We start from the raw sequence: 21,841 nt of genomic DNA on the forward strand, positions 1-21,841 counted from the left end.
ATGTACACCCACTTATCATAATCCCCAATCGGCCATTCGCTGCACTATATTACACTTGGATAAAAAAGTGTGTGAAACTCTTCTAAATCCATACGATATTCACAACAATATCATATGCATTGATAGGACCTCATACGCTAGAAGCCACTAAATTCTACACCCTGCCCCTTTTCGGGCGAAGTTGCTGCAACAACAGCTACTGTGACACGAGATATGTGGCTATGGTGATGAGATTTAAACAAAGCGATGCGTTTGCAGTATTATTTTGAAATGCAAATGTGGATGTAACTGTACGATCACGTTTGTTTTTAAATGATGAAAACGTAAAAGTATTAAGGTTTTCATCAAATGAGAGGCAGACATTAAGCTTTTCTTTGAGTGGTCGCAGCTCCTTGAAAAGCGCTCTATAAACCCCTAAATTAATATTTTATGTACGGACTGACTGGTCATGGACATGATTTTTGGCAAAAGTAATGCCTATTAGATTCCAAAGTCGTTGGAGCGGTAGAGTTTTAAGTTCTTACCGTGTTATGCTCAGTGTCTCTGAAAGGCCAGATTGGATTGTTTTCTGCTGTATCCAACTGCAGGGCTAGATACTATTTCTTGGCCTGGTTTTATCGAAATGGCACAAACAACGGAATAAAATCCTGACCTCAGTGAGATGGAAACAAGCATGTCAAATTGTCGGCTTTTAACCAACGCATGCTATCGCAAACTGAATGAACCAGAGCACTGAATTTACTGTCAGGTTATTCTTCAAGACAATATTGAATAGGAAATCATACATTGATTTAGATTAACATAGAATTATATGAAAAGGTTCCATGAATACATTGTCTGTGTTTCTTTCATCTCTTCTGTAAAAACAAATGACCAGTCATGTACCCCTTCTCTGATGCTTTCATATACAAAAGACTACTCTTCAGATAAGATAACACTTTATTATTCCTGTGAAGGAAGAGCTATTGTTTTCTTCATGCATAACAAAAGACGGAGATAATGCAGCCAACTTGTTATTCACTTCTACCTTAGGAGGCCCCAACACGCAATAAAGTATTTCATATTCAAAGCGTCATTCACAGATGCCATGATGTTGAAAGGCTGGGTTTGCGTTCAGAATACACATTGATTTATACCACCTGGGCTAAGAGGAGCATTCCACATCTGTCGTCCACGCAGTGGATCCATAATTACAATCATGTGGGAACGAGAGCCGTGAAGTCAAAGGCCAGGGAGGGAACACAGTGTGGAAACCAGAGGTGTCAATAGGAAAGGCTTCCTTGCTTAATTACACAGGCGAGACCACAGAGTTAGAGGTTTGCACTCAAACGACTTCATGGAACATGTTTTTATTGGGTAGTTCGGTCTGCTTTACGACAAGGGCATGACATAAAGCCACAGCAAAAGAGAAGTTGGCAATGGAGGTTTGCGGACCTGCAACACATGGGTGAAACATGCCCATAATGATGTGTTATTTGGTTGTCAATGAATGAAAACACGTCATTACTTGTGTTGTGCTAATAGACAGGGATGCCTGCCGTTGAACACTGGGTTGAAGTGTTTCCTTTTCTAACTTCAGATGGAAAATAACGATAGCTTATGGATTCGCTGGAAATGCAGCACAGAAAGAGTAAACACACACTAAGACTGGAGAATGGGCTTTATAGTCTACAGGGATTTTACATCGGAATGCATCATTGGATTTTTGTTCAAGAAACTTTGTCCCATTGAGAGGAATGAAGAGGGTTGTAGTACGGTGAAAATGGAGGTGCTTATTGTGATGTGACATCACGATGTACAACGCCCCAATGCTGAGTACTATTCCATTCAATAATCGTTGAGCATTAATCTCTATCCAATACAGGAAGAATTGTTGTACTCAATAAATATAGTGTTCTTAATATAGGCTCAGTTCGAATATTGATAAAATGATCCCACTTGATACATTCGATAAAAGTGAAGTGGTTATTCCTCCTCGATGCACGTGCTGACCTCCCCCGTCTGGCCGCGGGGGGTCTTGTCTTTGCCACACGTCCCACTCAGGAGGGACACCTCTTCTCTGTCCACCTGCTTGTGGATCGGCCCGTCGTCTGTGACGCTGCCTGTTGAAACAAAACACACAATAGGCAGAGAGAGAATAACCTCAGCCTCAAGTTATTCACTGAGAAAATAACTTCAGGCTGAAGTTATTTTCTGTGAGCTCTCTGTTGCACTCTGTTTATGTTATTCTCTATAATTCTGTTCTGCTTAATACTGCTTAATATTCGTGTTGTTTTCGCAAATCCTTGGTAGATTGGATCATTGACATATTTTTTCTCCGAACAGACTATTGGAGAAAACAATTCCCGGACCAATGAGGCAAATTGTGCAACTTTTATGTATTATTTCCGCAGAAACTGCAGTTGATGTCCTCTCTTATGTTAGAGAATAAAAGTTATTGATGGCCCACCTTTAATTGTCTTCATGTTGTGTTCTTACGTACTTAGAGGAGGTTCCTGACTGTGTTGTTCCTGTTGTTGCCCTCTGCCATCTCACCTTGCATCTTAACCTCCTTCGGGGATGTAACAAATAAAGTGATATGGAGAAAAGTTTAATGGTTGTTCTGTTGTAGATTAATTTACAGGATGGCATGATACACGTCATCCTGTAAATGTAATCCTTGTACTCCTTGCCGAGAAGGTTTACTCGCTGGAGATTACAGAGGAATGTGAAGAACGTGAGTCTGAAATAAGTTGAGGAAAACAAAACTAGCCTGTTTGATGCAAATTTGAGTTTTTGTGGATAAAATCTGACATTTATCCAGAGCCAGATAGTTTGGTGGTTAGGGTTCAAATCCCAGTGTTCAAAGTCTAACTGTAGGCATCCTTCGTGCAAGATACTGCTGGTTTGGAAAGGCAAAACATAAATGAAAAAACCTTCATACCTTTGTAACAAAGAAAGATTCTTCCGGATGTTTGGTTTCATCTGGACGGTCTGTTACCCCATCTCCCATGTCGTTCTTCTCCCTCTCCTTGGCCTGAAAAGAGCTTGGGTCCTTGGGGAAGCCCTGCCTCTCCCTCTCTTGTGGAGAGTAATGGCTTTGCTCTGTTAACCATGGCCTTTTTGCCATTCTTCCTTCACTTCTAATCTACACAACCGAAAACATCAAAGACACATTTAGGTTAACCTTTACTTTTACAATCTCTTTCTATTCTTTAAATGACTGAAAACATTTTTCAACCAAAAATGTAGCTGAATATTGTTTAAATCAGAATTTTAGGCCTGAATACCGGGACAATATTTAAAGTACTTTCGAGACAAGACAATGTCCCGGTGGGAGGATAATAAATAATCAGTAACAGTAACAGTAGTAGGCACATTTCTCTCAATGACTCAGAGCACCAACCTTGTGTTTAAACCTGTCAGGCAGCATCACAGAGGGTTTTCTGACCTCCGCTCGGTCGGAGCGCTTCACTCTGACCCCCCGTCTCACGCTCAGCAGGTACGTCAGCAGAGGGGGGTCGCCTGGGATAAGGTCACAGAAGGAAATGTATGTTTGCGTGCCAACCACACAACACTAACATAACTTCAAGTAAAACAGAAAGACCTTAATTTGCTTATATTAGCCATTTTGCAGATGCTATCAGTTCAGTATCCCATTTTAAAGTACTTTCTCATTTCATAACGAGAGTAGGTCACTTCAACAGAGAGCGTTTTCTAGAAGCATGTTCTAGAAGCGTACCAGTTCTCTGTGTGGTGAGAGGGTTGTTGTGGATGACTAGCTCGGTAAGGCTTGGAAACAGAGCAGCAGACAGAAGAGCTTCTTCCTCTGCAATCTAGTGACAAGGAACACACTCTGAAGACCTCACTTACGACTTACGAACATTGTGCGTAACAACTTCTTAGGTGGACCTTGTAGTGGGAACAGGGTTTTCTGAACCTACCTTGTTGTGAGCCAAGCTGAGGAACTGGAGTTGTGGTAGTGGTAGACTGGACTCCACTGCACCAACGCTAGGCTAAAACACATTTTGATTGACTAAATATATATTCCAGTCATTCAAAGATGACCATCAATTAAGAAACGTATATATACCTGTAATATTCCCCAGAAATGACCTTGATTTGACCCAGTGTGGGCTGGTTTTGAAAAACAAAATCAGAAAAGTCTGTGATTCAGGTTCATAATACAACTACACAAAATTAAATTCAGGCACGGATTTAAAAAAAAATTAGTTGTTATTAATGGGATTTAGAATTGAATGAAATGACAAGGTCTTCAGCTTGCTGTTGAACTGACCTCCATCTCCATCGGGCAGCATGAAAGGTACCTCAGAGATGTTGTTACTCTGGAGGTTTAAATGCTGCAGCCTGGATATGTACACAGAGACAACACAGCAGTTTTCATTATAGTAAAGCAAAGCTTTTGCTACCAATAACAGAGGAGACGACCATGAACGCGCCTGACCGTGTGAGGCTGGAGAGGCTGTGGAAGACGTTGGACGTCAGCTGGTTGTCGTCCAGCGACAGCACCTCCAGCGAGCCAAACGGGGGCTTCTCTTCGCTGCTGGAACCACTGGCCGAAAACGTCAGAAAAGCAACCGATTTATATTCTAAAAATATTTGATCGAATACTAAGTTATTTAATGATATTTAGAAAATATGAAATAAATTGACGTATGCTTTCGAACCCCATACCCCTGGCTGGGAGTCAGACACCGTCGCCTAACCACTACACAATCCTGACGCACACACTTAGCAGCCAGCTATATCCCAGAGTACAACGTTATAGCTCTGATGTAACGCTATCATATCAGTCAGTCGACAGGCATTGTGCGTGTGTGTTGGGAATCTTCTCAGGCTTCTTCTGACAACTCAGACACGTAGGCCCCAACAGCCATGGGAGGGATGTGCACCCCACACCCTCTGGCATTTTCACAATATCCATTCGGCTTTCCTAATTCCAACACGTACCGTTGTAATCTTCCACTTTCTCGCTTACTTACTTTTTAGGGGTCCAAGCCAACAGGTTGGATCCCTATTGTTTTTGTAAGGATTATTATTATTAGGGGTCCAAGCCAACAGGTTGGATCCCTATTGTTTTTGTAAGGATTATTATTAGGGGTCCAAGCCAACAGGTTGGATCCCTATTGTTTTTGTAAGGATTATTATTAGGGGTCCAAGCCAACAGGTTGGATCCCTATTGTTTTTGTAAGGATTTTTCTTATTATTATTATTATACTTCCCGCCTTGAAAGTCGGTCCACAGCCCAAACCGTAAACGGTGCACACGCGCCAATTACATGACTAGAACCAGGTCCGGCACCGCTACTCAGATAACCAAATCCAGACATGCCGGCCTCTAGGTGGCGCTATACCAAGGAGAAACACGTTTGGGGCTATAGCTCCCACACCGAACCTCCCACAGTCAAAAACTTGTACCCACTTATTCACTGGAGTCTGCTGCATCTTTTGGCATAGGCCACGCCCATTTGCGTCATTAATTTTTTTTCGCAAAATCACGAAAACCGCAAAACTGTATTTTCGCTATCCCTCCCACATTTCTCGACCAATCAACACCAAACTTTGCACACGGCATCTTCAGACGCACACGCAAAGAAACCCTCAGACAGTTTTTTGATCCGACTTTCGACGACGAAACGGTAGAGTTTTGAATATTTGTTTATTAGCTAAATTTGACGTGGAAAATCAAAAATTCAAAAAATACCAAAATTAGACATCGGATCAAGCCCACATTTAAGTCACATGTCGGTGCTAGCCTTAATGTCGTTCGATAAAAAATTCGGAAAATTTCGCCATTAGGGGGCGCAATAAACGAGGAAATTGTATATCTTATACAAAATTTCGCCGCGAAAACGCTACACTGACTTCTCGCTACTCCTACCACAGTCAAATCCTTTGTATCCACAGGTTCAGGGTAGCGTTTTGAACACATGCTTCGCGTTGTGCCGGCGAAATGCACATTTGTTGTCGCGTTGTGCCGGCGAAATGCACACTTCTTGGACCCCTGCATAACTGCTTGCAGTTCTAGTTCTTATACTTCCTACCAAGAAAGTGGTACTACAGCCCAAACCGTAAATGGTGCACACACGCCAATTACATGACTAGATCCAGGTACGTGAAGACTATGCAGACGACCAAATCCAGACCTGCCGGCCACTAGGTGGCGCTATACCAAGGAATACACGTTTGGGGCTATAACTCCCACACCGAACCTCCCACATTCAAAACCTTGTACACACAGATTCACTGGAGTCTGCTGCATCTTTTGGCATAGGCCACGCCCATTTGCGTCTAGAATTTTTTTTCGCAAAATCGCGAAAACCGCAAAACTGTTTTCTCGCTACTCCTCCCACATTTCTCGACCAATCAACACCAAACTTTGCACACGGCATCATCAGACGCACCCGCAAAGAAACCCTCAGAGAGTTTTTTGATCCGACTTTCGACGACGAAACGGTAGCGTTTTGAATATTGGTTTATTAGCTAAATTAGACGTGGAAAATCAAAAATCCAAAGAAATCCAAAATTAGACATCGGAACGAGTCCAAATTGTACACACATGTTGGTGCCAACCTTAATGTCGTACGATAAAAATGTCGGATAATTACGCCATTAGGGGGCGCAATAAACGAGGAAATTGTATATCTTCTAATTGGCCCAAGGAATGTTCTTCAAACTCAAGGGAAACCGTCAAGGGGCAAACCCGAGTCTATATAGAAAATATGACCAAGAATTATTAATGTGGGCGGGAGTTATTTGGCAAAGGAAAATTGTCTTTGGAAAACTTCGCCACAGGGCGGCGCCAAAAAACCACCACATTGTCTATCTCCTAGTTGGCCAAGGGAATGTTCTGAAAACGCGTTTTAGGCTATAACTCCCACACCGAAGCTCCCACAGTCAAAACCTTTATATCCACATGTTGTTCACGGTAGCGTTTTGAATACTTGCTTCGCGTTGTGCCGGCAAAATGCACATTTCTTGTCGCGTTGTGCCGGCGAAATGCACACTTCTTGGACCCCTGCATAACTGCTTGCAGTTCTAGTTCCTATTATTAGGGGTCCAAGCCAACAGGTTGGATCCCTATTGTTTTTGTAAGGATTCTTTTTATTTTTATTATTCCCCCCGTAAAAGTGGGCCCACAGCCCAAACCGTAAATGGTGCGGACATGCCAATAGCATGACTAGATTCAGGTCCGGCACCGCTACTCAGATAACAAAATCCAGACATGCTGGCCACTAGGTGGCGCTATACCAAGGAATACGCGTTTGGGGCTATAACTCCCACACCGAACCTCCCACATTCAAAACCTTGTACACACAGATTCACTGGAGTCTGCTGCATCTTTTGGCATAGGCCACGCCCATTTGCGTCTAGAATTTTGTTTCGCAAAATCGCGAAAACCGCAAAACTGTTTTTTCCCTACTCCTCCCACATTTCTTGACCAATCGACACCAAACTTTGCACACGACATCTTCAGACGCACAGGCAAAGGAATCGTGAGACAGTTTTTTGATCCGACCTTCGACGACGAAACGGTTGCGTTTTGAATATTGGTTTATTAGCTAAATTAGACGTGGAATAGCAAAAATCCAAAGAAATCCAAAATGAGACATCGGATCGAGTCCAAATTTTACACACATGTTGGTGCTAACCTTATTGTCGTTCGATAAAAATTTCGGAAAATTTCGCCATTAGGGGGCGCAATAAACGAGGAAATTGTATATCTTCTAATTGGCCAAAGGAAAGTTCTTCAAACTCAAGGGAAACCATCAAGGGGCAAACCCGAGTCTATATAGAAAATATGGCCAAGAATTATTAATGTGGGCGGGAGTTATTTGGCAAAGGAAAATTGCCCTTGGAAAATTTCGCCACAGGGCGGCGCCAAAAAACGACGACATTGTCTATCTCCTATTTGGCCAATGTTCTGAAAACGCGTTTTAGGCTATAACTCCCACACCGAAGCTCCCACAGTCAAAACCTTTATATCCACAGGTTCAGGGTAGCGTTTTGAACACATGCTTCGCGTTGTGCCGGCGAAACGCACATTTCTTGTCGCGTTGTGCCGGCGAAATGCACACTTCTTGGACCCCTGCATAACTGCTTGCAGTTCTAGTTATTATTCTTACCCCCCTAAAAGTGGGACCACAGCCCAAACCGTAAATGGTGCCGACACGCGAATTGCATGACTAGATCCAGATCTCTTCGGACTACGCAGACGACAAAATCCAGACACGCCGAACACTAGGTGGCGCTATACCAAGGGAAAACGCGTTTGGGGCTATAACTCCCACACCGAATCGCCCACATTCAAAAACTTGTACGCACATATTCACTGGAGTCTGCTGCATCTTTTGGCATAGGCCACGCCCATTTGCGTCTATAATTTTTTTTCGCAAAATCGCGAAAACCGCAAAACAGTTTTTTCCCTACTCCTCCCACATTTCTTGACCAATCGACACCAAACTTTGCACACGACATCTTCAGACGCACACGCAAAGGAATCCTGAGACAGTTTTTTGATTTGACCTTCGACGACGAAACGGTAGCGTTTTGAGTATTGGTTTATGAGCTAAATAAGCCGTGGAAAATCAAAAATCCAAAGAAATCCAAAATTAAACATCGGAACAAGTCCAAATTTTACACACATGTTGGTGCTAACCTTAATGTCGTTTGATAAAAATTCCGGAAATTTTCGCCATTAGGGGGCGCAATGAACGAGGAAATTGTATATCTTTTAAGCCAACAGGTTGGATCCCTATTGTTTTTGTAAGGATTATTATTCCTATTATTATTATTCTTACCCCCCTAAAAGTGGGACCACAGCCCAAACCGTAAATGGTGCCGACACGCGAATTGCATGACTAGATCCAGATCTCTTCGGACTACGCAGACGACAAAATCCAGACACGCCGAACACTAGGTGGCGCTATACCAAGGGAAAACGCGTTTGGGGCTATAACTCCCACACCGAATCGCCCACATTCAAAAACTTGTACGCACATATTCACTGGAGTCTGCTGCATCTTTTGGCATAGGCCACGCCCATTTGCGTCTATAATTTTTTTTCGCAAAATCGCGAAAACCGCAAAACAGTTTTTTCCCTACTCCTCCCACATTTCTTGACCAATCGACACCAAACTTTGCACACGACATCTTCAGACGCACACGCAAAGGAATCCTGAGACAGTTTTTTGATTTGACCTTCGACGACGAAACGGTAGCGTTTTGAGTATTGGTTTATGAGCTAAATAAGCCGTGGAAAATCAAAAATCCAAAGAAATCCAAAATTAAACATCGGAACAAGTCCAAATTTTACACACATGTTGGTGCTAACCTTAATGTCGTTTGATAAAAATTCCGGAAATTTTCGCCATTAGGGGGCGCAATGAACGAGGAAATTGTATATCTTTTAAGCCAACAGGTTGGATCCCTATTGTTTTTGTAAGGATTATTATTCCTATTATTATTATTCTTACCCCCCTAAAAGTGGGACCACAGCCCAAACCGTAAATGGTGCCGACACGCGAATTGCATGACTAGATCCAGATCTCTTCGGACTACGCAGACGACAAAATCCAGACACGCCGAACACTAGGTGGCGCTATACCAAGGGAAAACGCGTTTGGGGCTATAACTCCCACACCGAATCGCCCACATTCAAAAACTTGTACGCACATATTCACTGGAGTCTGCTGCATCTTTTGGCATAGGCCACGCCCATTTGCGTCTATAATTTTTTTTCGCAAAATCGCGAAAACCGCAAAACAGTTTTTTCCCTACTCCTCCCACATTTCTTGACCAATCGACACCAAACTTTGCACACGACATCTTCAGACGCACACGCAAAGGAATCCTGAGACAGTTTTTTGATTTGACCTTCGACGACGAAACGGTAGCGTTTTGAGTATTGGTTTATGAGCTAAATAAGCCGTGGAAAATCAAAAATCCAAAGAAATCCAAAATTAAACATCGGAACAAGTCCAAATTTTACACACATGTTGGTGCTAACCTTAATGTCGTTTGATAAAAATTCCGGAAATTTTCGCCATTAGGGGGCGCAATGAACGAGGAAATTGTATATCTTTTAATTGGCCTGAGGAATGTTCTTCAAACCCGAGGGAAACCATCAAGGGGCAATCCCGAGTCTATATAGAAAATATGGCCAAGAAATATTAATGTGGGCGGGAGTTATTTGAAAAAGGAAAATTGTCTTTGGAAAATTTCGCCACAGGGCGGCGCCAAAAAACGACGACATTGTCTATCTCCTATTTGGCCAATGGAATGTTCTGAAAACGCGTTTTAGGCTATAACTCCCACACCGAAGCTCCCACAGTCAAAACCTTTATATCCACATGTAGTTCACGGTAGCGTTTTGAATACTTGCTTCGCGTTGTGCCGGCGAAACGCACATTTCTTGTCGCGTTGTGCCGGCGAAATGCACACTTCTTGGACCCCTGCATAACTGCTTGCAGTTCTAGTTAGGGGTCCAAGCCAACAGGTTGGATCCCTATTGTTTTTGTAAGGATTTTTCCTATTATTATTATTATACTTCCCCCCGTACTTGTGGGACTACAGCCCAAACCGTAAATGGTGCACACGCGCCAATTACATGGCTAGATCCAGAATCGGCACCGCTACTCAGATAACAAAATCCAGACACGCCGGTCCCTAGGTGGCGCTATACCAAGGAATACGCGTTTGGGGCTATAACTCCCACACCGAACCTCCCACATTCAAAACCTTGTACACACATATTCACTGGAGTCTGCTGCATCTTTTGGCATAGGCCACGCCCATTTGCGTCTAGAATTTTTTTTCGCAAAATCGCGAAAACCGCAAAACTGTTTTTTCGCTACTCCTCCCACATTTCTCGACCAATCAACACCAAACTTTGCACACGACATCTTCAGACGCACACGCAAAGAATGCACGAAACACTCTTTTGATGCGACCTTTGACGACGAAACGGTAGCGTTTTGAATATTGGTATATTAGCTAAATTAGACGTGGAATATCAAAAATCCAAAGAAATCCAAAATTAGACATCGGATCGAGTCCAAATGTTACACACATGTTGGTGCTAACCTTAATGTCGTTCGATAAAAATTTCGGACAATTTCGCCATTAGGGGGCGCAATAAACGAGGAAATTGTATATCTTCTAATTGGCTGAAGGAATGTTCTTCAAACTCAAGGGAAACCATCAAGGGGCAAACCCGAGTCTATATAGAAAATATGGCCAAGAATTATTAATGTGGGCGGGAGTTATTTGGCAAAGGAAAATTGTCTTTGGAAAATTAAAAATTTCGCCACAGGGCGGCGCCAAAAAACAACGACATTGTCTATCTCCTATTTGGCCAATGGAATGTTCTGAAAACGCGTTTTGGGCTATAACTCCCACACCGAAGCTCCCACAGTCAAAACCTTTATATCCACATGTTGTTCACGGTAGCGTTTTGAATACTTGCTTCGCGTTGTGCCGGCGAAATGCACATTTCTTGTCGCGTTGTGCCGGCGAAATGCACACTTCTTGGACCCCTGCATAACTGCTTGCAGTTCTAGTTTTTATACTACCTCCCCTTAGAAGTGGTACCACAGCCCAAACCGTAAATGGTGACGACACGCCAATTGCATGACTAGATTCAGGTCCGGCACCGCTACTCAGATAACCAAATCCAGACACGCCGGTCACTAGGTGGCGCTATACCAAGGAATACGCGTTTGGGGCTATAACTCCCACACCGAACCTCCCACAGTCCAAAAACTTGTACACACGGATGCACTGGAGTCCGCTGCATCTTTTGGCCTAGGCCACGCCCATTTGCGTCTAGAATTTTTTTTCGCAAAATCGCGAAAACCGCAAAACAGTTTTTTCCCTACTCTTCCCACATTTCTTGACCAATCGACACCAAACTTTGCACACGATATCTTCAGACGCACACGCAAAGAATGCACGAAACACTTTTTTGATGCGACCTTTGACGACGAAACGGTAGCGTTTTGAATATTGGTTTATTAGCTAAATTCGACGTGGAATATCAAAAATCCAAAGAAATCCAAAATTAGACATCGGATCGAGTCCATATTTTACAAACATGTTGGTGCTAACCTTAATGTCGTTCGATAAAAATTTCGGAAAAATTCGCCATTAGGGGGCGCAATAAACGAGGAAATTGTATATCTTCTAAAAAATTTCACCGTGAAAACGCTACACTGACTTCGCGCTACTCCTAGCACAATCAAATCCTTTGTATCCACAGGTTCAGGGTAGCGATTTGAACACATGCTTCGCTTTGTGCCGGCGAAACGCACATTTCTTGTCGCGTTGTGCCGGCGAAATGCACACTTCTTGGACCCCTGCATAACTGCTTGCAGTTCTAGTTATCCTTATTTTTTCTTCTCTTTATTGTGAAATCTCAAAAGGGACTTTGACTGTTTTATGATTCAAAATTCCCCGGCGAACTGAGTTAATGCAACCTTGCATTAAAAAAATGATAACTGCAAACATATTGCACGTTCACAGTCTGGGCTAGTAGAAGGCCTTTGGTTTTATAAGAGTCATAAAGCGAGAGGCGTTTATTTCAGATATTAGTACACCCCCCTGTGGTTGATTTGAGAACAGCTTGACATTTGGTTCTTGGGTCATCGATACATTTCGTGTCTCTGTTACATTTATACATGGAAGAGCCTCTGAACATATGCTTTCTTTCCTCACAACCACTAACCTTGTGGAAGATCATGTACAGGTGAAACCTTTCCTTATGAGAACAGACCAACAGCTCCAGAGGAGGTCATTCTCTCACACTGACTGCATGTTGACCTACCTGATGGTCGGGGGAGGGTTTGAACTGGCCATATTGGCAGGAAGTTGGTGCAGTCTGTTTCCTGTCAGACACAGGACTTTCAGGCCTGCCAGACGCCCGATGCAAACAATGTCGGCCTCGGACACGTTGTTGAAGGATAAGTCTAAGACCTGGAAGATACCACACAATGTAACTTTCAACACTTTCAAGATAGACCTAAAGTTCATTGATTTGTTCGGATTTATCCATGAATGGCTTGTAGTTGGAACAAGCATCAAATAAATGTACGTCAATACGGCCGTGGTAAAGGCATCAGCTAGACTGGGGACATTGAAGATAGAAAACGTAGGCTCTGAGTAGAACCCCCTAACCACGAGGTCACATCTTACCTCCAGGTGTGGAAAGTCTTCAGGGTGGAAGCTCATATCGCAGCATCCATTCAAAGATAGATCGAGCTCTCTCAAGAGTCCAAAACTCCTGAAAGACTCTGTAAATACAAATAAATATAAATAATGAGGAGAAACGACCAAACACGATTTTGTAGGCCAAACTTAGGTTTCAATTGTTTGCAGCGCTACATCACCGATGGAAAGAGAGTTGTCTGAAGCGTTGATGTACACAATACTGTCAAACTCCTTGAAGTCCTCATTCTTGACCTTGACATGCATGAGAACAACACTGTTTCAAATTCTTATCCATGACACTCCTTTTCAATCGATTTGAAAATATAATGTGAAGAATTCTCACCGAAGTCAATCTCTGCTCACTGATGTCTATGGAGCAAAGGTCAGATGGGTTTTCCACGCCACGTAATCGAATCTACAAGAGCAAATATATTAATTCAGTCATTGTGCTGGCTTGAACTTTTATCCAACGGCAACTTACAGTGAATTCAGACCTATGCCGTTCATGAACAGGTCCGTTACCTGCTTATGAACGGCATGGGTCTCGCTCCAGGATGCTTACGGGTTAGGCTGTGGACATTTGGGATTGAACCCAGCCCATTTCGGCCTAACACCCTAGCCATGGACCATGCTATTGTATATCTACCCTCTCCGCCATTCAGTAGTCATCACACATCTTGATTCTTATGCCTTGTTTTTACCAGTAAGGAGCCATCCAGTGTGTTGCCAGCAGCTGGTGTAGCAAAGTCCGACCCCGTAGAATGGTCCGGCCTATTGTTCTTGGTCCTTCTTATGTTTCTGTTTCTTTGCTCCATGTGCTCTCTGTGAGCTACAAACCAATGGCCCGCACCTAAAAAGATAAACATTGTATTCTTTATCAAGTCTTTATTTAAAACAAATATATATACTGTATGTATATATATGTACAACATTACTTTGCTCTTTTTCACATATTTATACAAAGATGGTTGATTTTGGTAATAGAGACAGGCTGCATTAAAGTGTAGATATGCTTTGCGTTTCTTTGTCGATAAACGCTACGATATGTCAGCCACTGACAGGAAGTCCTCTGCAGGGAACATATGGTGGAGGAGAACATTTGTGGACCGAGGGAGTTCAGAGCCCTAGACAGTGATGAAGACCCTGACAAAATGCAGAGGTCAGTCCAGTCCAGCCCACAACCCTGCTGTAGACAGACTGTAAAACCACATTCTTCATCTCCCCTGGTTTGATGTGTCTCCTGGTCTAACAGCAACTCAGGGTGGAACCAAACACTGGAAGTCAGGGGTCAGGGGGAGGGAGCATGATGTATTGATTCGGGAGGATTTGATTGGCTACGGGGGGAGCACCGATGGGAGGCCTTGTCGGTGTGATCAATATTGTCTGAGATTGGAATGTGATGCAGATCCTCCACAGACTAGGAGACACAAAAACAGCTCTCTCGGAAAAATTATGTTGGTGAGTCTTGAGACTTGAATCTTTAGTACTTTGGAGGGCCCATTTCCTTAGGAAATGTGTTTGAGCAGCGAGGGAAAGGTACTTATTTAGGAAGGGGTATCCTTTCCTGTTCTTTGAGTATGCTGACGACCAGGAGAAGAGAGGGAGGAGGCGCAAACTGAATACTGTACCAGGAGTTTGGAGAAGCTAGTGATCCAGAGGTTCATCAGATTATCTCCATACTGTGAGATGGGCCTCAGCCAAACGGCCTTTCTTCACCCAACATCTCTCCCTGACAAAACGTAAAACACTCTGGTAGTCTGACTCATCGTCCACAATGGACGATGGCAGTCTGCCTCCCCCTTCCTTATCTTCCCCTGGACTGACGGGGCCAGAGAGGGAGTATAACTCTGCTGCCACACAAAACGACGCCCTTTCAAAACATCAAAACAAGACAAAAGTGTTTGGTTAATGGAGATGGGAGGACAGAGGTTTATTATTGATCCTTTGGGGCTTAATAAACCTCTGTCTAAGAGGATGCTCCAACACAGTGTATCAATGGCGTTATTGATTTGTGATAATTGTTGGCAATGCCATGGCTTGCCTCATAATTCAGTCAGTCGGTTACAAAACTCACATTTTTGGAGAAAATAAGCTGACGAGGGTAAGATTACAGTTGCAACTTTTGTATTCATACTACCTCCTAAGTCCAAAATTAAACTAAATTAAAAGTATGAAGATACATAGCCTCTTGTTTCGATACGTCACTATCAAGGGTACTTATTCAACATCCCGATGTTTTATTTTGGCGTGAGCATAAAAAAATGTATGCGTAAGCCTAAAACTACTCAGTCTTTTTGAGTCATGTTGACAGTATCAAAGTGAACGCACACGAGATTGCATTGCTTATGTGAAACAGTTTGACAATATAATTATTACTCATGTAAAGTACATATTGCTCAAATATGTAGCCTACTTGCATTTGCAGTAGTAACAGTCTTATTCACTTTGCCAAACCTGGATTATGACTGTTGTAACTTGATATGCCGGCTTGAAGAACTACAACGTTTAAAGCCAACAGAAATACTTTGCCATGAACCTAACATTCAAACGTGATTGTGTCACTTGTCTCGCAGTGTTCTGGAATGCAGCCTGTGATTGCTGGCTTACAGCTTTCTCACACTCCTGTTTATCTGCATTGCCAAGTTTTTAGAGACATTTATTGTTTCCCACTACTTTAACTAGTTTGCTGATTTAAAGCATTGGCCAGTGCTCTATGAATGGCATTCTATAAAATATACTTTTTTTTAATGCTGAGAAACCACTATAACAGGTGGTGTTTTCTCACATACTGACTACATTACAATGTCAACCTAGATCAACCTACCATCTTGTCTGTGACGGAAGAATCCAGGGACGGGGAAGCAGTTTGACAGATGGCATTCCCCATCTCCTGTCTTGTAAAGGGTAGACATTTCTAGGATTTGTCTAGCATTATTTGAGCTAAAGTCAAAACCCTAAATACACATTATTGCTTCTCCCAGTATGTAGCTGAAATAAAAGGTTTCCAAGCTTCCAATGGCAATCTTCACTGGCACTGCTCACCTAATGGTCACTGTTAGGCCACAATCTCCTAGCAACATGTACACCTGTATCTCCCTGCCACTGTGGGGCGCTATTCGCCCTTCGTTTGCAATGTCGTTCAGTCACCCGCAAACCTAAACTACCCAGGAGCCTAGGCATCCTATTTGATGGCCCCTCGTTGAATAGACTTGTGGCTCTAGTGCAGTTTAGTGACAATTACCAAACGCCAGCAATGCCCCTCTGGCGCCGAACAAGTCTGCACAATTTCACAGAAAGGACCAAGACCTACATCATACCCTACTATTAATTTTAGCCACTAGGTGTCTGTACTTAGAGCCCTGCCCTGGCTGTGAGTTATTAGATAAGTATGAGAAAATGAGTGTAGGCCTTGCTGCTGCAAACTAAAACGTAATCCTCTGGTATCGTGGTTTCTGGGCTAGGTATGACTCGGGGAGAGCTAAAGGTCAACACGTGCTTTATTCAGAGATACAAAGTTATCAGACATACGCTCTTTCTGGAGATGGTTCATCAAGCATCTGCCAAATAAAGGTTACATTATTTATATCGGCTGAATGGTACATAAGCCACAAGGCCTACAGGGTCTGTTTTACCCTGGTAGATCTTAAATCTTTATTCGCATGAGTCTCCTTAATTTATTGATTCATATATATATATATATATATATATATATATATACATATACATTACACACACACGCACACACACACACACACACACACACACACACACACACACACACACACACACACACACACACACACACACACACACACACACACACACACACACACACACACACATTATTTCTATTTTACAGTTTGTAACAAATCGGAGTGATTCTAACTTTACTTGTTTGTTGGTTTTTGCGCTCACTTTGAGGTAGGTCTTTTGCTGGCATCTGCAGGACGAGGCTTGCGTTTTGGACGTTTAAGAAAGTATTTTGATAGGAATCCAGACAGCTGATTGGACAGCCTCATTCTACTGCTCTGTCCTGTTGCAGCAAAAGATGATGTTATTGGTCACAGATACCGTAAATACTGCAATGCAGAGCAGATTTGAATATAATACGTCTTGCGCTGGTAAATAATATAATAATAAGCTCAATCTTAGCATTTTTTTAATTGCGCAAAATTAAAAATGTTTAGTCTCCGCTAAAGCCCTGCATACGAATTTCATGTTTAATGAAGAACTATTTCATTGATATAGCCTAAGATAATGGCCACAAAAGCAATCCCCATGAATAAATATTTATTTGGAGAATAAACAATAACTGTCGACATTTGTCTCAGCTTTCTGTTGCCTCGCATTTAGTTTCTGATATCTCGACTATAGCACCGATTGTACGATTTTAGCGCACTGCACTGCAAACTGTATTTCTCTAGAATGAACCAAGCAATACATAGAGAGAGGGGTGGACTATAAATTATATATTCCTTCTGACCACCATCACCAAAAACGGAGAAGCAAACCACCAGTTCGGTTATTTCCTAACATTCTTATGGATAAAATTTGAATTTGCATAACATTAAATTACTCATGATGATGGTAATAATAACATTATTGATATGAGGTGCCACTGTCAGTGTTAGACTTTTGGAACCGTCTTAACTTCCCCCTTACGGCTCCCCTGGTTTCGATAGCTGGCTTTCCTAATGATTTCCGAATGATTAATTCAAGAATGAGTGGTGTTATAAATGCAGATGTAAGTACTATTTAAGATATTATTATGTAAGCATAATTTAACTTCCGATCATTCCCACTGGAAGATCACGAGTTTTGTGAGGAAATGTAATGGCATCCGGATCCTGCTTTTGCATCTGTGAAAGGCTGTAGGTAGATGTTGTACCTGCAGACAAGAAATGAACGATTGCAGACTGGAATTTGTATGCGACAGTAAAAAAACAATAAAAAAACAAAACAATGCTTTACATGCATTTTCGCAACATTGTGCTATTATGTGCAGAATCTTCAATCGTCCATCATTGGGCAACCGTCATCAAAAAGAGGTACTGCGGAACTTGTCAAAACAACTTTGTTCAAAAAGGAGCCAGATGGGGTAACGTATAGAATCCCTTCCCTGCTGTATCTGCCGGAAAGGCACACGTACCTCGCCTTTGCAGAGAAGAGGACCTCTCCATCGGACAGCGATGCGAAAATCCTCGTGATAAGAAGAGGGACAATAACAAAAGATGGTGCCATACAGGTATGGTAAGATCTCTTCCACCTGACACCTTGCAATGCATTCACAACAATGATATTGAAACATAACCGTGACAAATATATTTCTGTTGTATTCTCATTAGGATTGTTTTATTACCATTTAATTACATATATAATTAATTATACTGCTATACATTAATTACTGTACAGAAGAATATCGATTTAGTACAACTTCCTTGCACCAACGTACCCAGACTACTTCCAAATTGTATTGGTAAACCCCCCTGTCGATCAATCACATTCTCACTGAATGATACCATGATGTTCATCGTCCAACACTACAATCACACCTGTAACGTTCTTCCCCAGTGGTCCCCGTGCGAGGAGCTGTCCACAGCCCAGCTCCCAGACCACCGCACCATGAACCCCTGTCCCGTGTACGACCGCAAGACCCAGACCGTCTCCCTGTTCTTCATCTGCGTCCGGAGCAACGTCACGGAGTGCCGCCAGATCCTGACGGGCCGCAACCAGACGCGGCTGTGCCGTGTCACCAGCCGCGACCACGGCGCCACGTGGGGCCCCACGGCGGACCTGACGGACAGCGCCATCGGGGACGCCGTGGGCCGCTGGGCCACGTTCGGCGTGGGGCCCGGCCACGGCGTCCAGCTGGCGGCCGGGCGCCTGGTGGTACCCGCGTACGCATACTACGAGCGCGTCAGGTGCCTCTGCCTCTGGCCCGTCCCGCTCACGGTGAAGCCGCGGGCGCTCGCCGTCTACAGCGACGACGCCGGGCTCACGTGGCGCGCGGGCGCGCTGCTGGGCGCGGCGTCCTGCGAGTGTGAGATGGCGGAGGTGGTGGACGGCGAGGGCGTGGCTCAGCTGTACTGCAACGCCCGTCACAGCGGGGGGGTCCGCGTGGAGGCGCTGAGCCGGGACGGCGGCGGACGCTTCGAGAAGCCCCGCAGGGCGGAGCAGCTCGTCGAACCGCGCAAAGGTTGCCAAGGCAGTGTCGTCGGCTTCCCCGCCCCCGAACCGCCGACGGGCGGAGGGTCGGAGGGGGCAGGGCGCACGCGGACCTGGCTGGCGTTCAGCCATCCCACCCATGGCGAGAGCAGGCTGAACCTGGGCGTGTATTTGAACCGTGCCCCCCTGGGCCGGTCGGGCTGGGACCCCCCGATGGTGATCCACCGCGGGCCCAGCGGCTACTCAGACCTGGCCTACAGCCAGGAGGACCAGCGCTTCTCCTGTCTGCTGGAGTGCGGGGAGAAAAGCGAACTCGAACAGATCGCCTTCATGTCCTTCACGCTGGATGAAATCAGGCAGACCGCCGGCTAGGCCATGAGATTTGAATTTGTAAATTAAATCTCCATTCAATTTGCACGCGTGCGCTGAGAGTGTGATGAAATTCAACTATGTGTCTTCCTCAAACCTAATTAGTTGGAGGATGTTGTGAAAAAGAGAAGGCCTCAGGGCCACAGAGCAGGAGATGAAGACCAAAGGGCTGACATGGAAACAACTGGATCGGAAGGCACAAGACCGAAGAGGATGGAGGGGTTTCATCGATGGCCTATGTTCCCTAGGGAACTTAAAGGCCTAACTAACTAACTAACTATTGTGAAGAAACTACTAAACAAACAAACTAAGCATCAAAGCATGTTTTTAGGACAGGGAGCTGGAATTCAGGTTATAATAATAACGAAAAACAATGCAACATAATTTATAAGCAATACTTTTTTTCTTTGACAGCTTTTGAATACAATACTAAAGATACGTGTTCACTTATTTTTAGTATATTATTATTCAATAGCCTGTATAGCGATTTCTGAATGTCAGAATGTACTTGCTTTGAGCCTTAAGACAATAATTCAAACTGAGTCCACTACTATGTATATCAATTTACTTAAGTAATTTGGCCACTTCTTTTATTTTGTGTATGATTCCTGTTTGAATTAAAATGGTATCGCTTGGTGCTTTTGAATGGAATCATTCCTTACTCTGGAATAGATCCGCTTTGAAATATGTTCTGCACTACATTTAGCATTATACATTCACAGTACACTTACTGAAGAGGAATTTGCTTGTAAAGATGATCAATTCCAAAGCATATTCTGCCTTTTAAAACAACGCCAAATTAAAGTTCTCATGTTGTCAACCATTCTGTACTTATGTGGAATATGTGGAGTTTTTTTAATATATTTTTTATATATATTTCATGTATTTCACCAGCACACATAACCCTGAGCAGCACTGTAACAAAGAGGCATTCGGGGTCTGCCTGTCTTGAGTTGAGTCCCAAGGGCTTCATCACTAGGCCCAATGTGAAGGCTGCAGCCTTGCTAGGACGCGTCCTTGCTAGTTGCGTCCTATGGAGATGAGACTAGAGTGCTAGCTCGAGTGCTTCCTAGCGTTTTTAACGTCGGACTTTGGAACGACTTGCTAGTGTGGATGCGCTTCCGCTTCTGCTTTTTAATTCAGCGTTTCCCCTTGTAAACACATGTGCACTTCTGAAAAAAACATGGAAGCAATGAAGCTGGTCAATATTTTTTTGCTGTGGTCTGAGCTGGAGGAGGACACCGAACGACTCCATCAGCGGAGGGTTGAACGGAGGAGACGACGGCTCTATTCTGGGTCTCTGCCATCAGAATGTCGAGGTATGTGAGCTTTGAATGTCTGAATTGTTTTGTATTGAATTGTTGCATTGACAATAGTGCTGCTTCTCATGTGTTTTCTTTGGGGCAACGCATATTCTAACGCATATTCTAATTGAATATGGTGGTCTAGCTGATGGTTTATAAAAAATCAGAGTTTAAGCTTCATAAGTTTGCGCAATTATTATTGCCAGTGTGGTGGGGGAAGGCTATTCTTATGACAAGCCTATTCTTATGACAAACATCTCAAAGAATACTACATGCAGAAATCTATATTATTTACCTATCTATATTTGCTCATCTGTTGTTGCAGGCCAGGCATTACTGCCAAATCAATGCCACCGTGCCGGTACTGCAGCGCTTCTTCCAGGGAGAGGACACCCGCCCTGCTTTCAGGCTTAGCCGGCAGGCTATCCAGGTCCTCCTTGGGGTCCTCCAAACGGAGCGACAGCACGGTTGGGGGCCCACCATGGAGACCCTGGTCTTTTTGTTTTGGATTGCTACTGGCGCAGCCTATCGGGTTGTGTCCAGAGCTTTTGGCATTCCAATGTCATCTGTCCATAGAATGGTGCACAGCATTGCGGAGGAGGTGGTAGCTGTGCGGGGCAGTTTCATCAAGCTGCCATCAAATGATGAGGAGGTCAAGGCCATGGGGGAAGGGTTTGCCCTGCTGGCAGGGCACCCTGCTTTCGCTAAAGCAGCTGGGGCCATCGACGGGTCCCACATCAAAATTAAATGTCCTGGCGGCCCTGATGTTACTACGTGAACAGGAAGCTGTATCCATCC

The 21,841-nt window shown here is 43.7% G+C and overlaps 2 protein-coding genes across 3 annotated transcripts; one reads left to right on the plus strand and one right to left on the minus strand.

The window, feature by feature from the left end:
• Window positions 1-1,310: 1,310 nt before the first annotated feature.
• Window positions 1,311-17,792, minus strand: xrra1 (X-ray radiation resistance associated 1). Of its 2 annotated transcripts, none has more exons than XM_030361998.1 (15): window positions 17,121-17,792; window positions 13,907-14,055; window positions 13,549-13,620; window positions 13,385-13,457; window positions 13,191-13,288; window positions 12,823-12,971; window positions 4,445-4,552; window positions 4,277-4,347; window positions 4,073-4,116; window positions 3,924-3,995; window positions 3,722-3,815; window positions 3,386-3,504; window positions 2,924-3,127; window positions 2,483-2,551; window positions 1,311-2,102 (listed from the first exon to the last, which is right to left on the minus strand). In XM_030361998.1, exons 1-14 carry the CDS (start codon window positions 17,143-17,145, stop codon window positions 2,483-2,485), a joined length of 1,347 nt encoding a protein of 448 aa, XP_030217858.1. In that variant the 5' UTR covers window positions 17,146-17,792; the 3' UTR covers window positions 1,311-2,102. The 2 variants fall into 2 exon arrangements, with proteins under 2 accessions (XP_030217858.1, XP_030217857.1); XM_030361997.1 differs by lacking the exon at window positions 17,121-17,792 and adding an exon at window positions 16,030-16,271.
• A 32-nt stretch (window positions 17,793-17,824) lies between these two features.
• On the plus strand, window positions 17,825-20,569 carry LOC115547629 (sialidase-3). The gene is made up of 3 exons (XM_030361999.1): window positions 17,825-17,949; window positions 18,211-18,450; window positions 18,777-20,569. The coding sequence occupies exons 1-3, from the start codon at window positions 17,911-17,913 to the stop codon at window positions 19,740-19,742; spliced, it is 1,245 nt and encodes a 414-aa protein (XP_030217859.1). The 5' UTR covers window positions 17,825-17,910; the 3' UTR covers window positions 19,743-20,569.
• Window positions 20,570-21,841: the final 1,272 nt, after the last annotated feature.

The sequence above is a fragment of the Gadus morhua genome, chromosome 7 (assembly GCF_902167405.1).
Source record: "Gadus morhua chromosome 7, gadMor3.0, whole genome shotgun sequence".
NCBI classification, from domain to species: domain Eukaryota; kingdom Metazoa; phylum Chordata; class Actinopteri; order Gadiformes; family Gadidae; genus Gadus; species Gadus morhua.

Excerpts from the sequence above, each read along its gene's own strand:
- xrra1 (XM_030361997.1), bottom strand. The coding sequence starts at position 16,117 with ATGTCTACCCTTTACAAGACAGGAGATGGGGAATGCCATCTGTCAAAC. Across the intron at positions 14,056-16,029 it reads CTTCCGTCACAGACAAGATG|GTGCGGGCCATTGGTTTGTA; the intron begins GTAGGTTGATCT and ends TTATCTTTTTAG. Across the intron at positions 4,553-12,822 it reads AACCCTCCCCCGACCATCAG|TGGTTCCAGCAGCGAAGAGA; the intron begins GTAGGTCAACAT and ends GTTTTCGGCCAG.
- LOC115547629 (XM_030361999.1), top strand. The coding sequence starts at position 17,911 with ATGATTAATTCAAGAATGAGTGGTGTTATAAATGCAGAT. Across the intron at positions 17,950-18,210 it reads GTGGTGTTATAAATGCAGAT|AATCTTCAATCGTCCATCAT; the intron begins GTAAGTACTATT and ends TATTATGTGCAG. Across the intron at positions 18,451-18,776 it reads CAAAAGATGGTGCCATACAG|TGGTCCCCGTGCGAGGAGCT; the intron begins GTATGGTAAGAT and ends GTTCTTCCCCAG.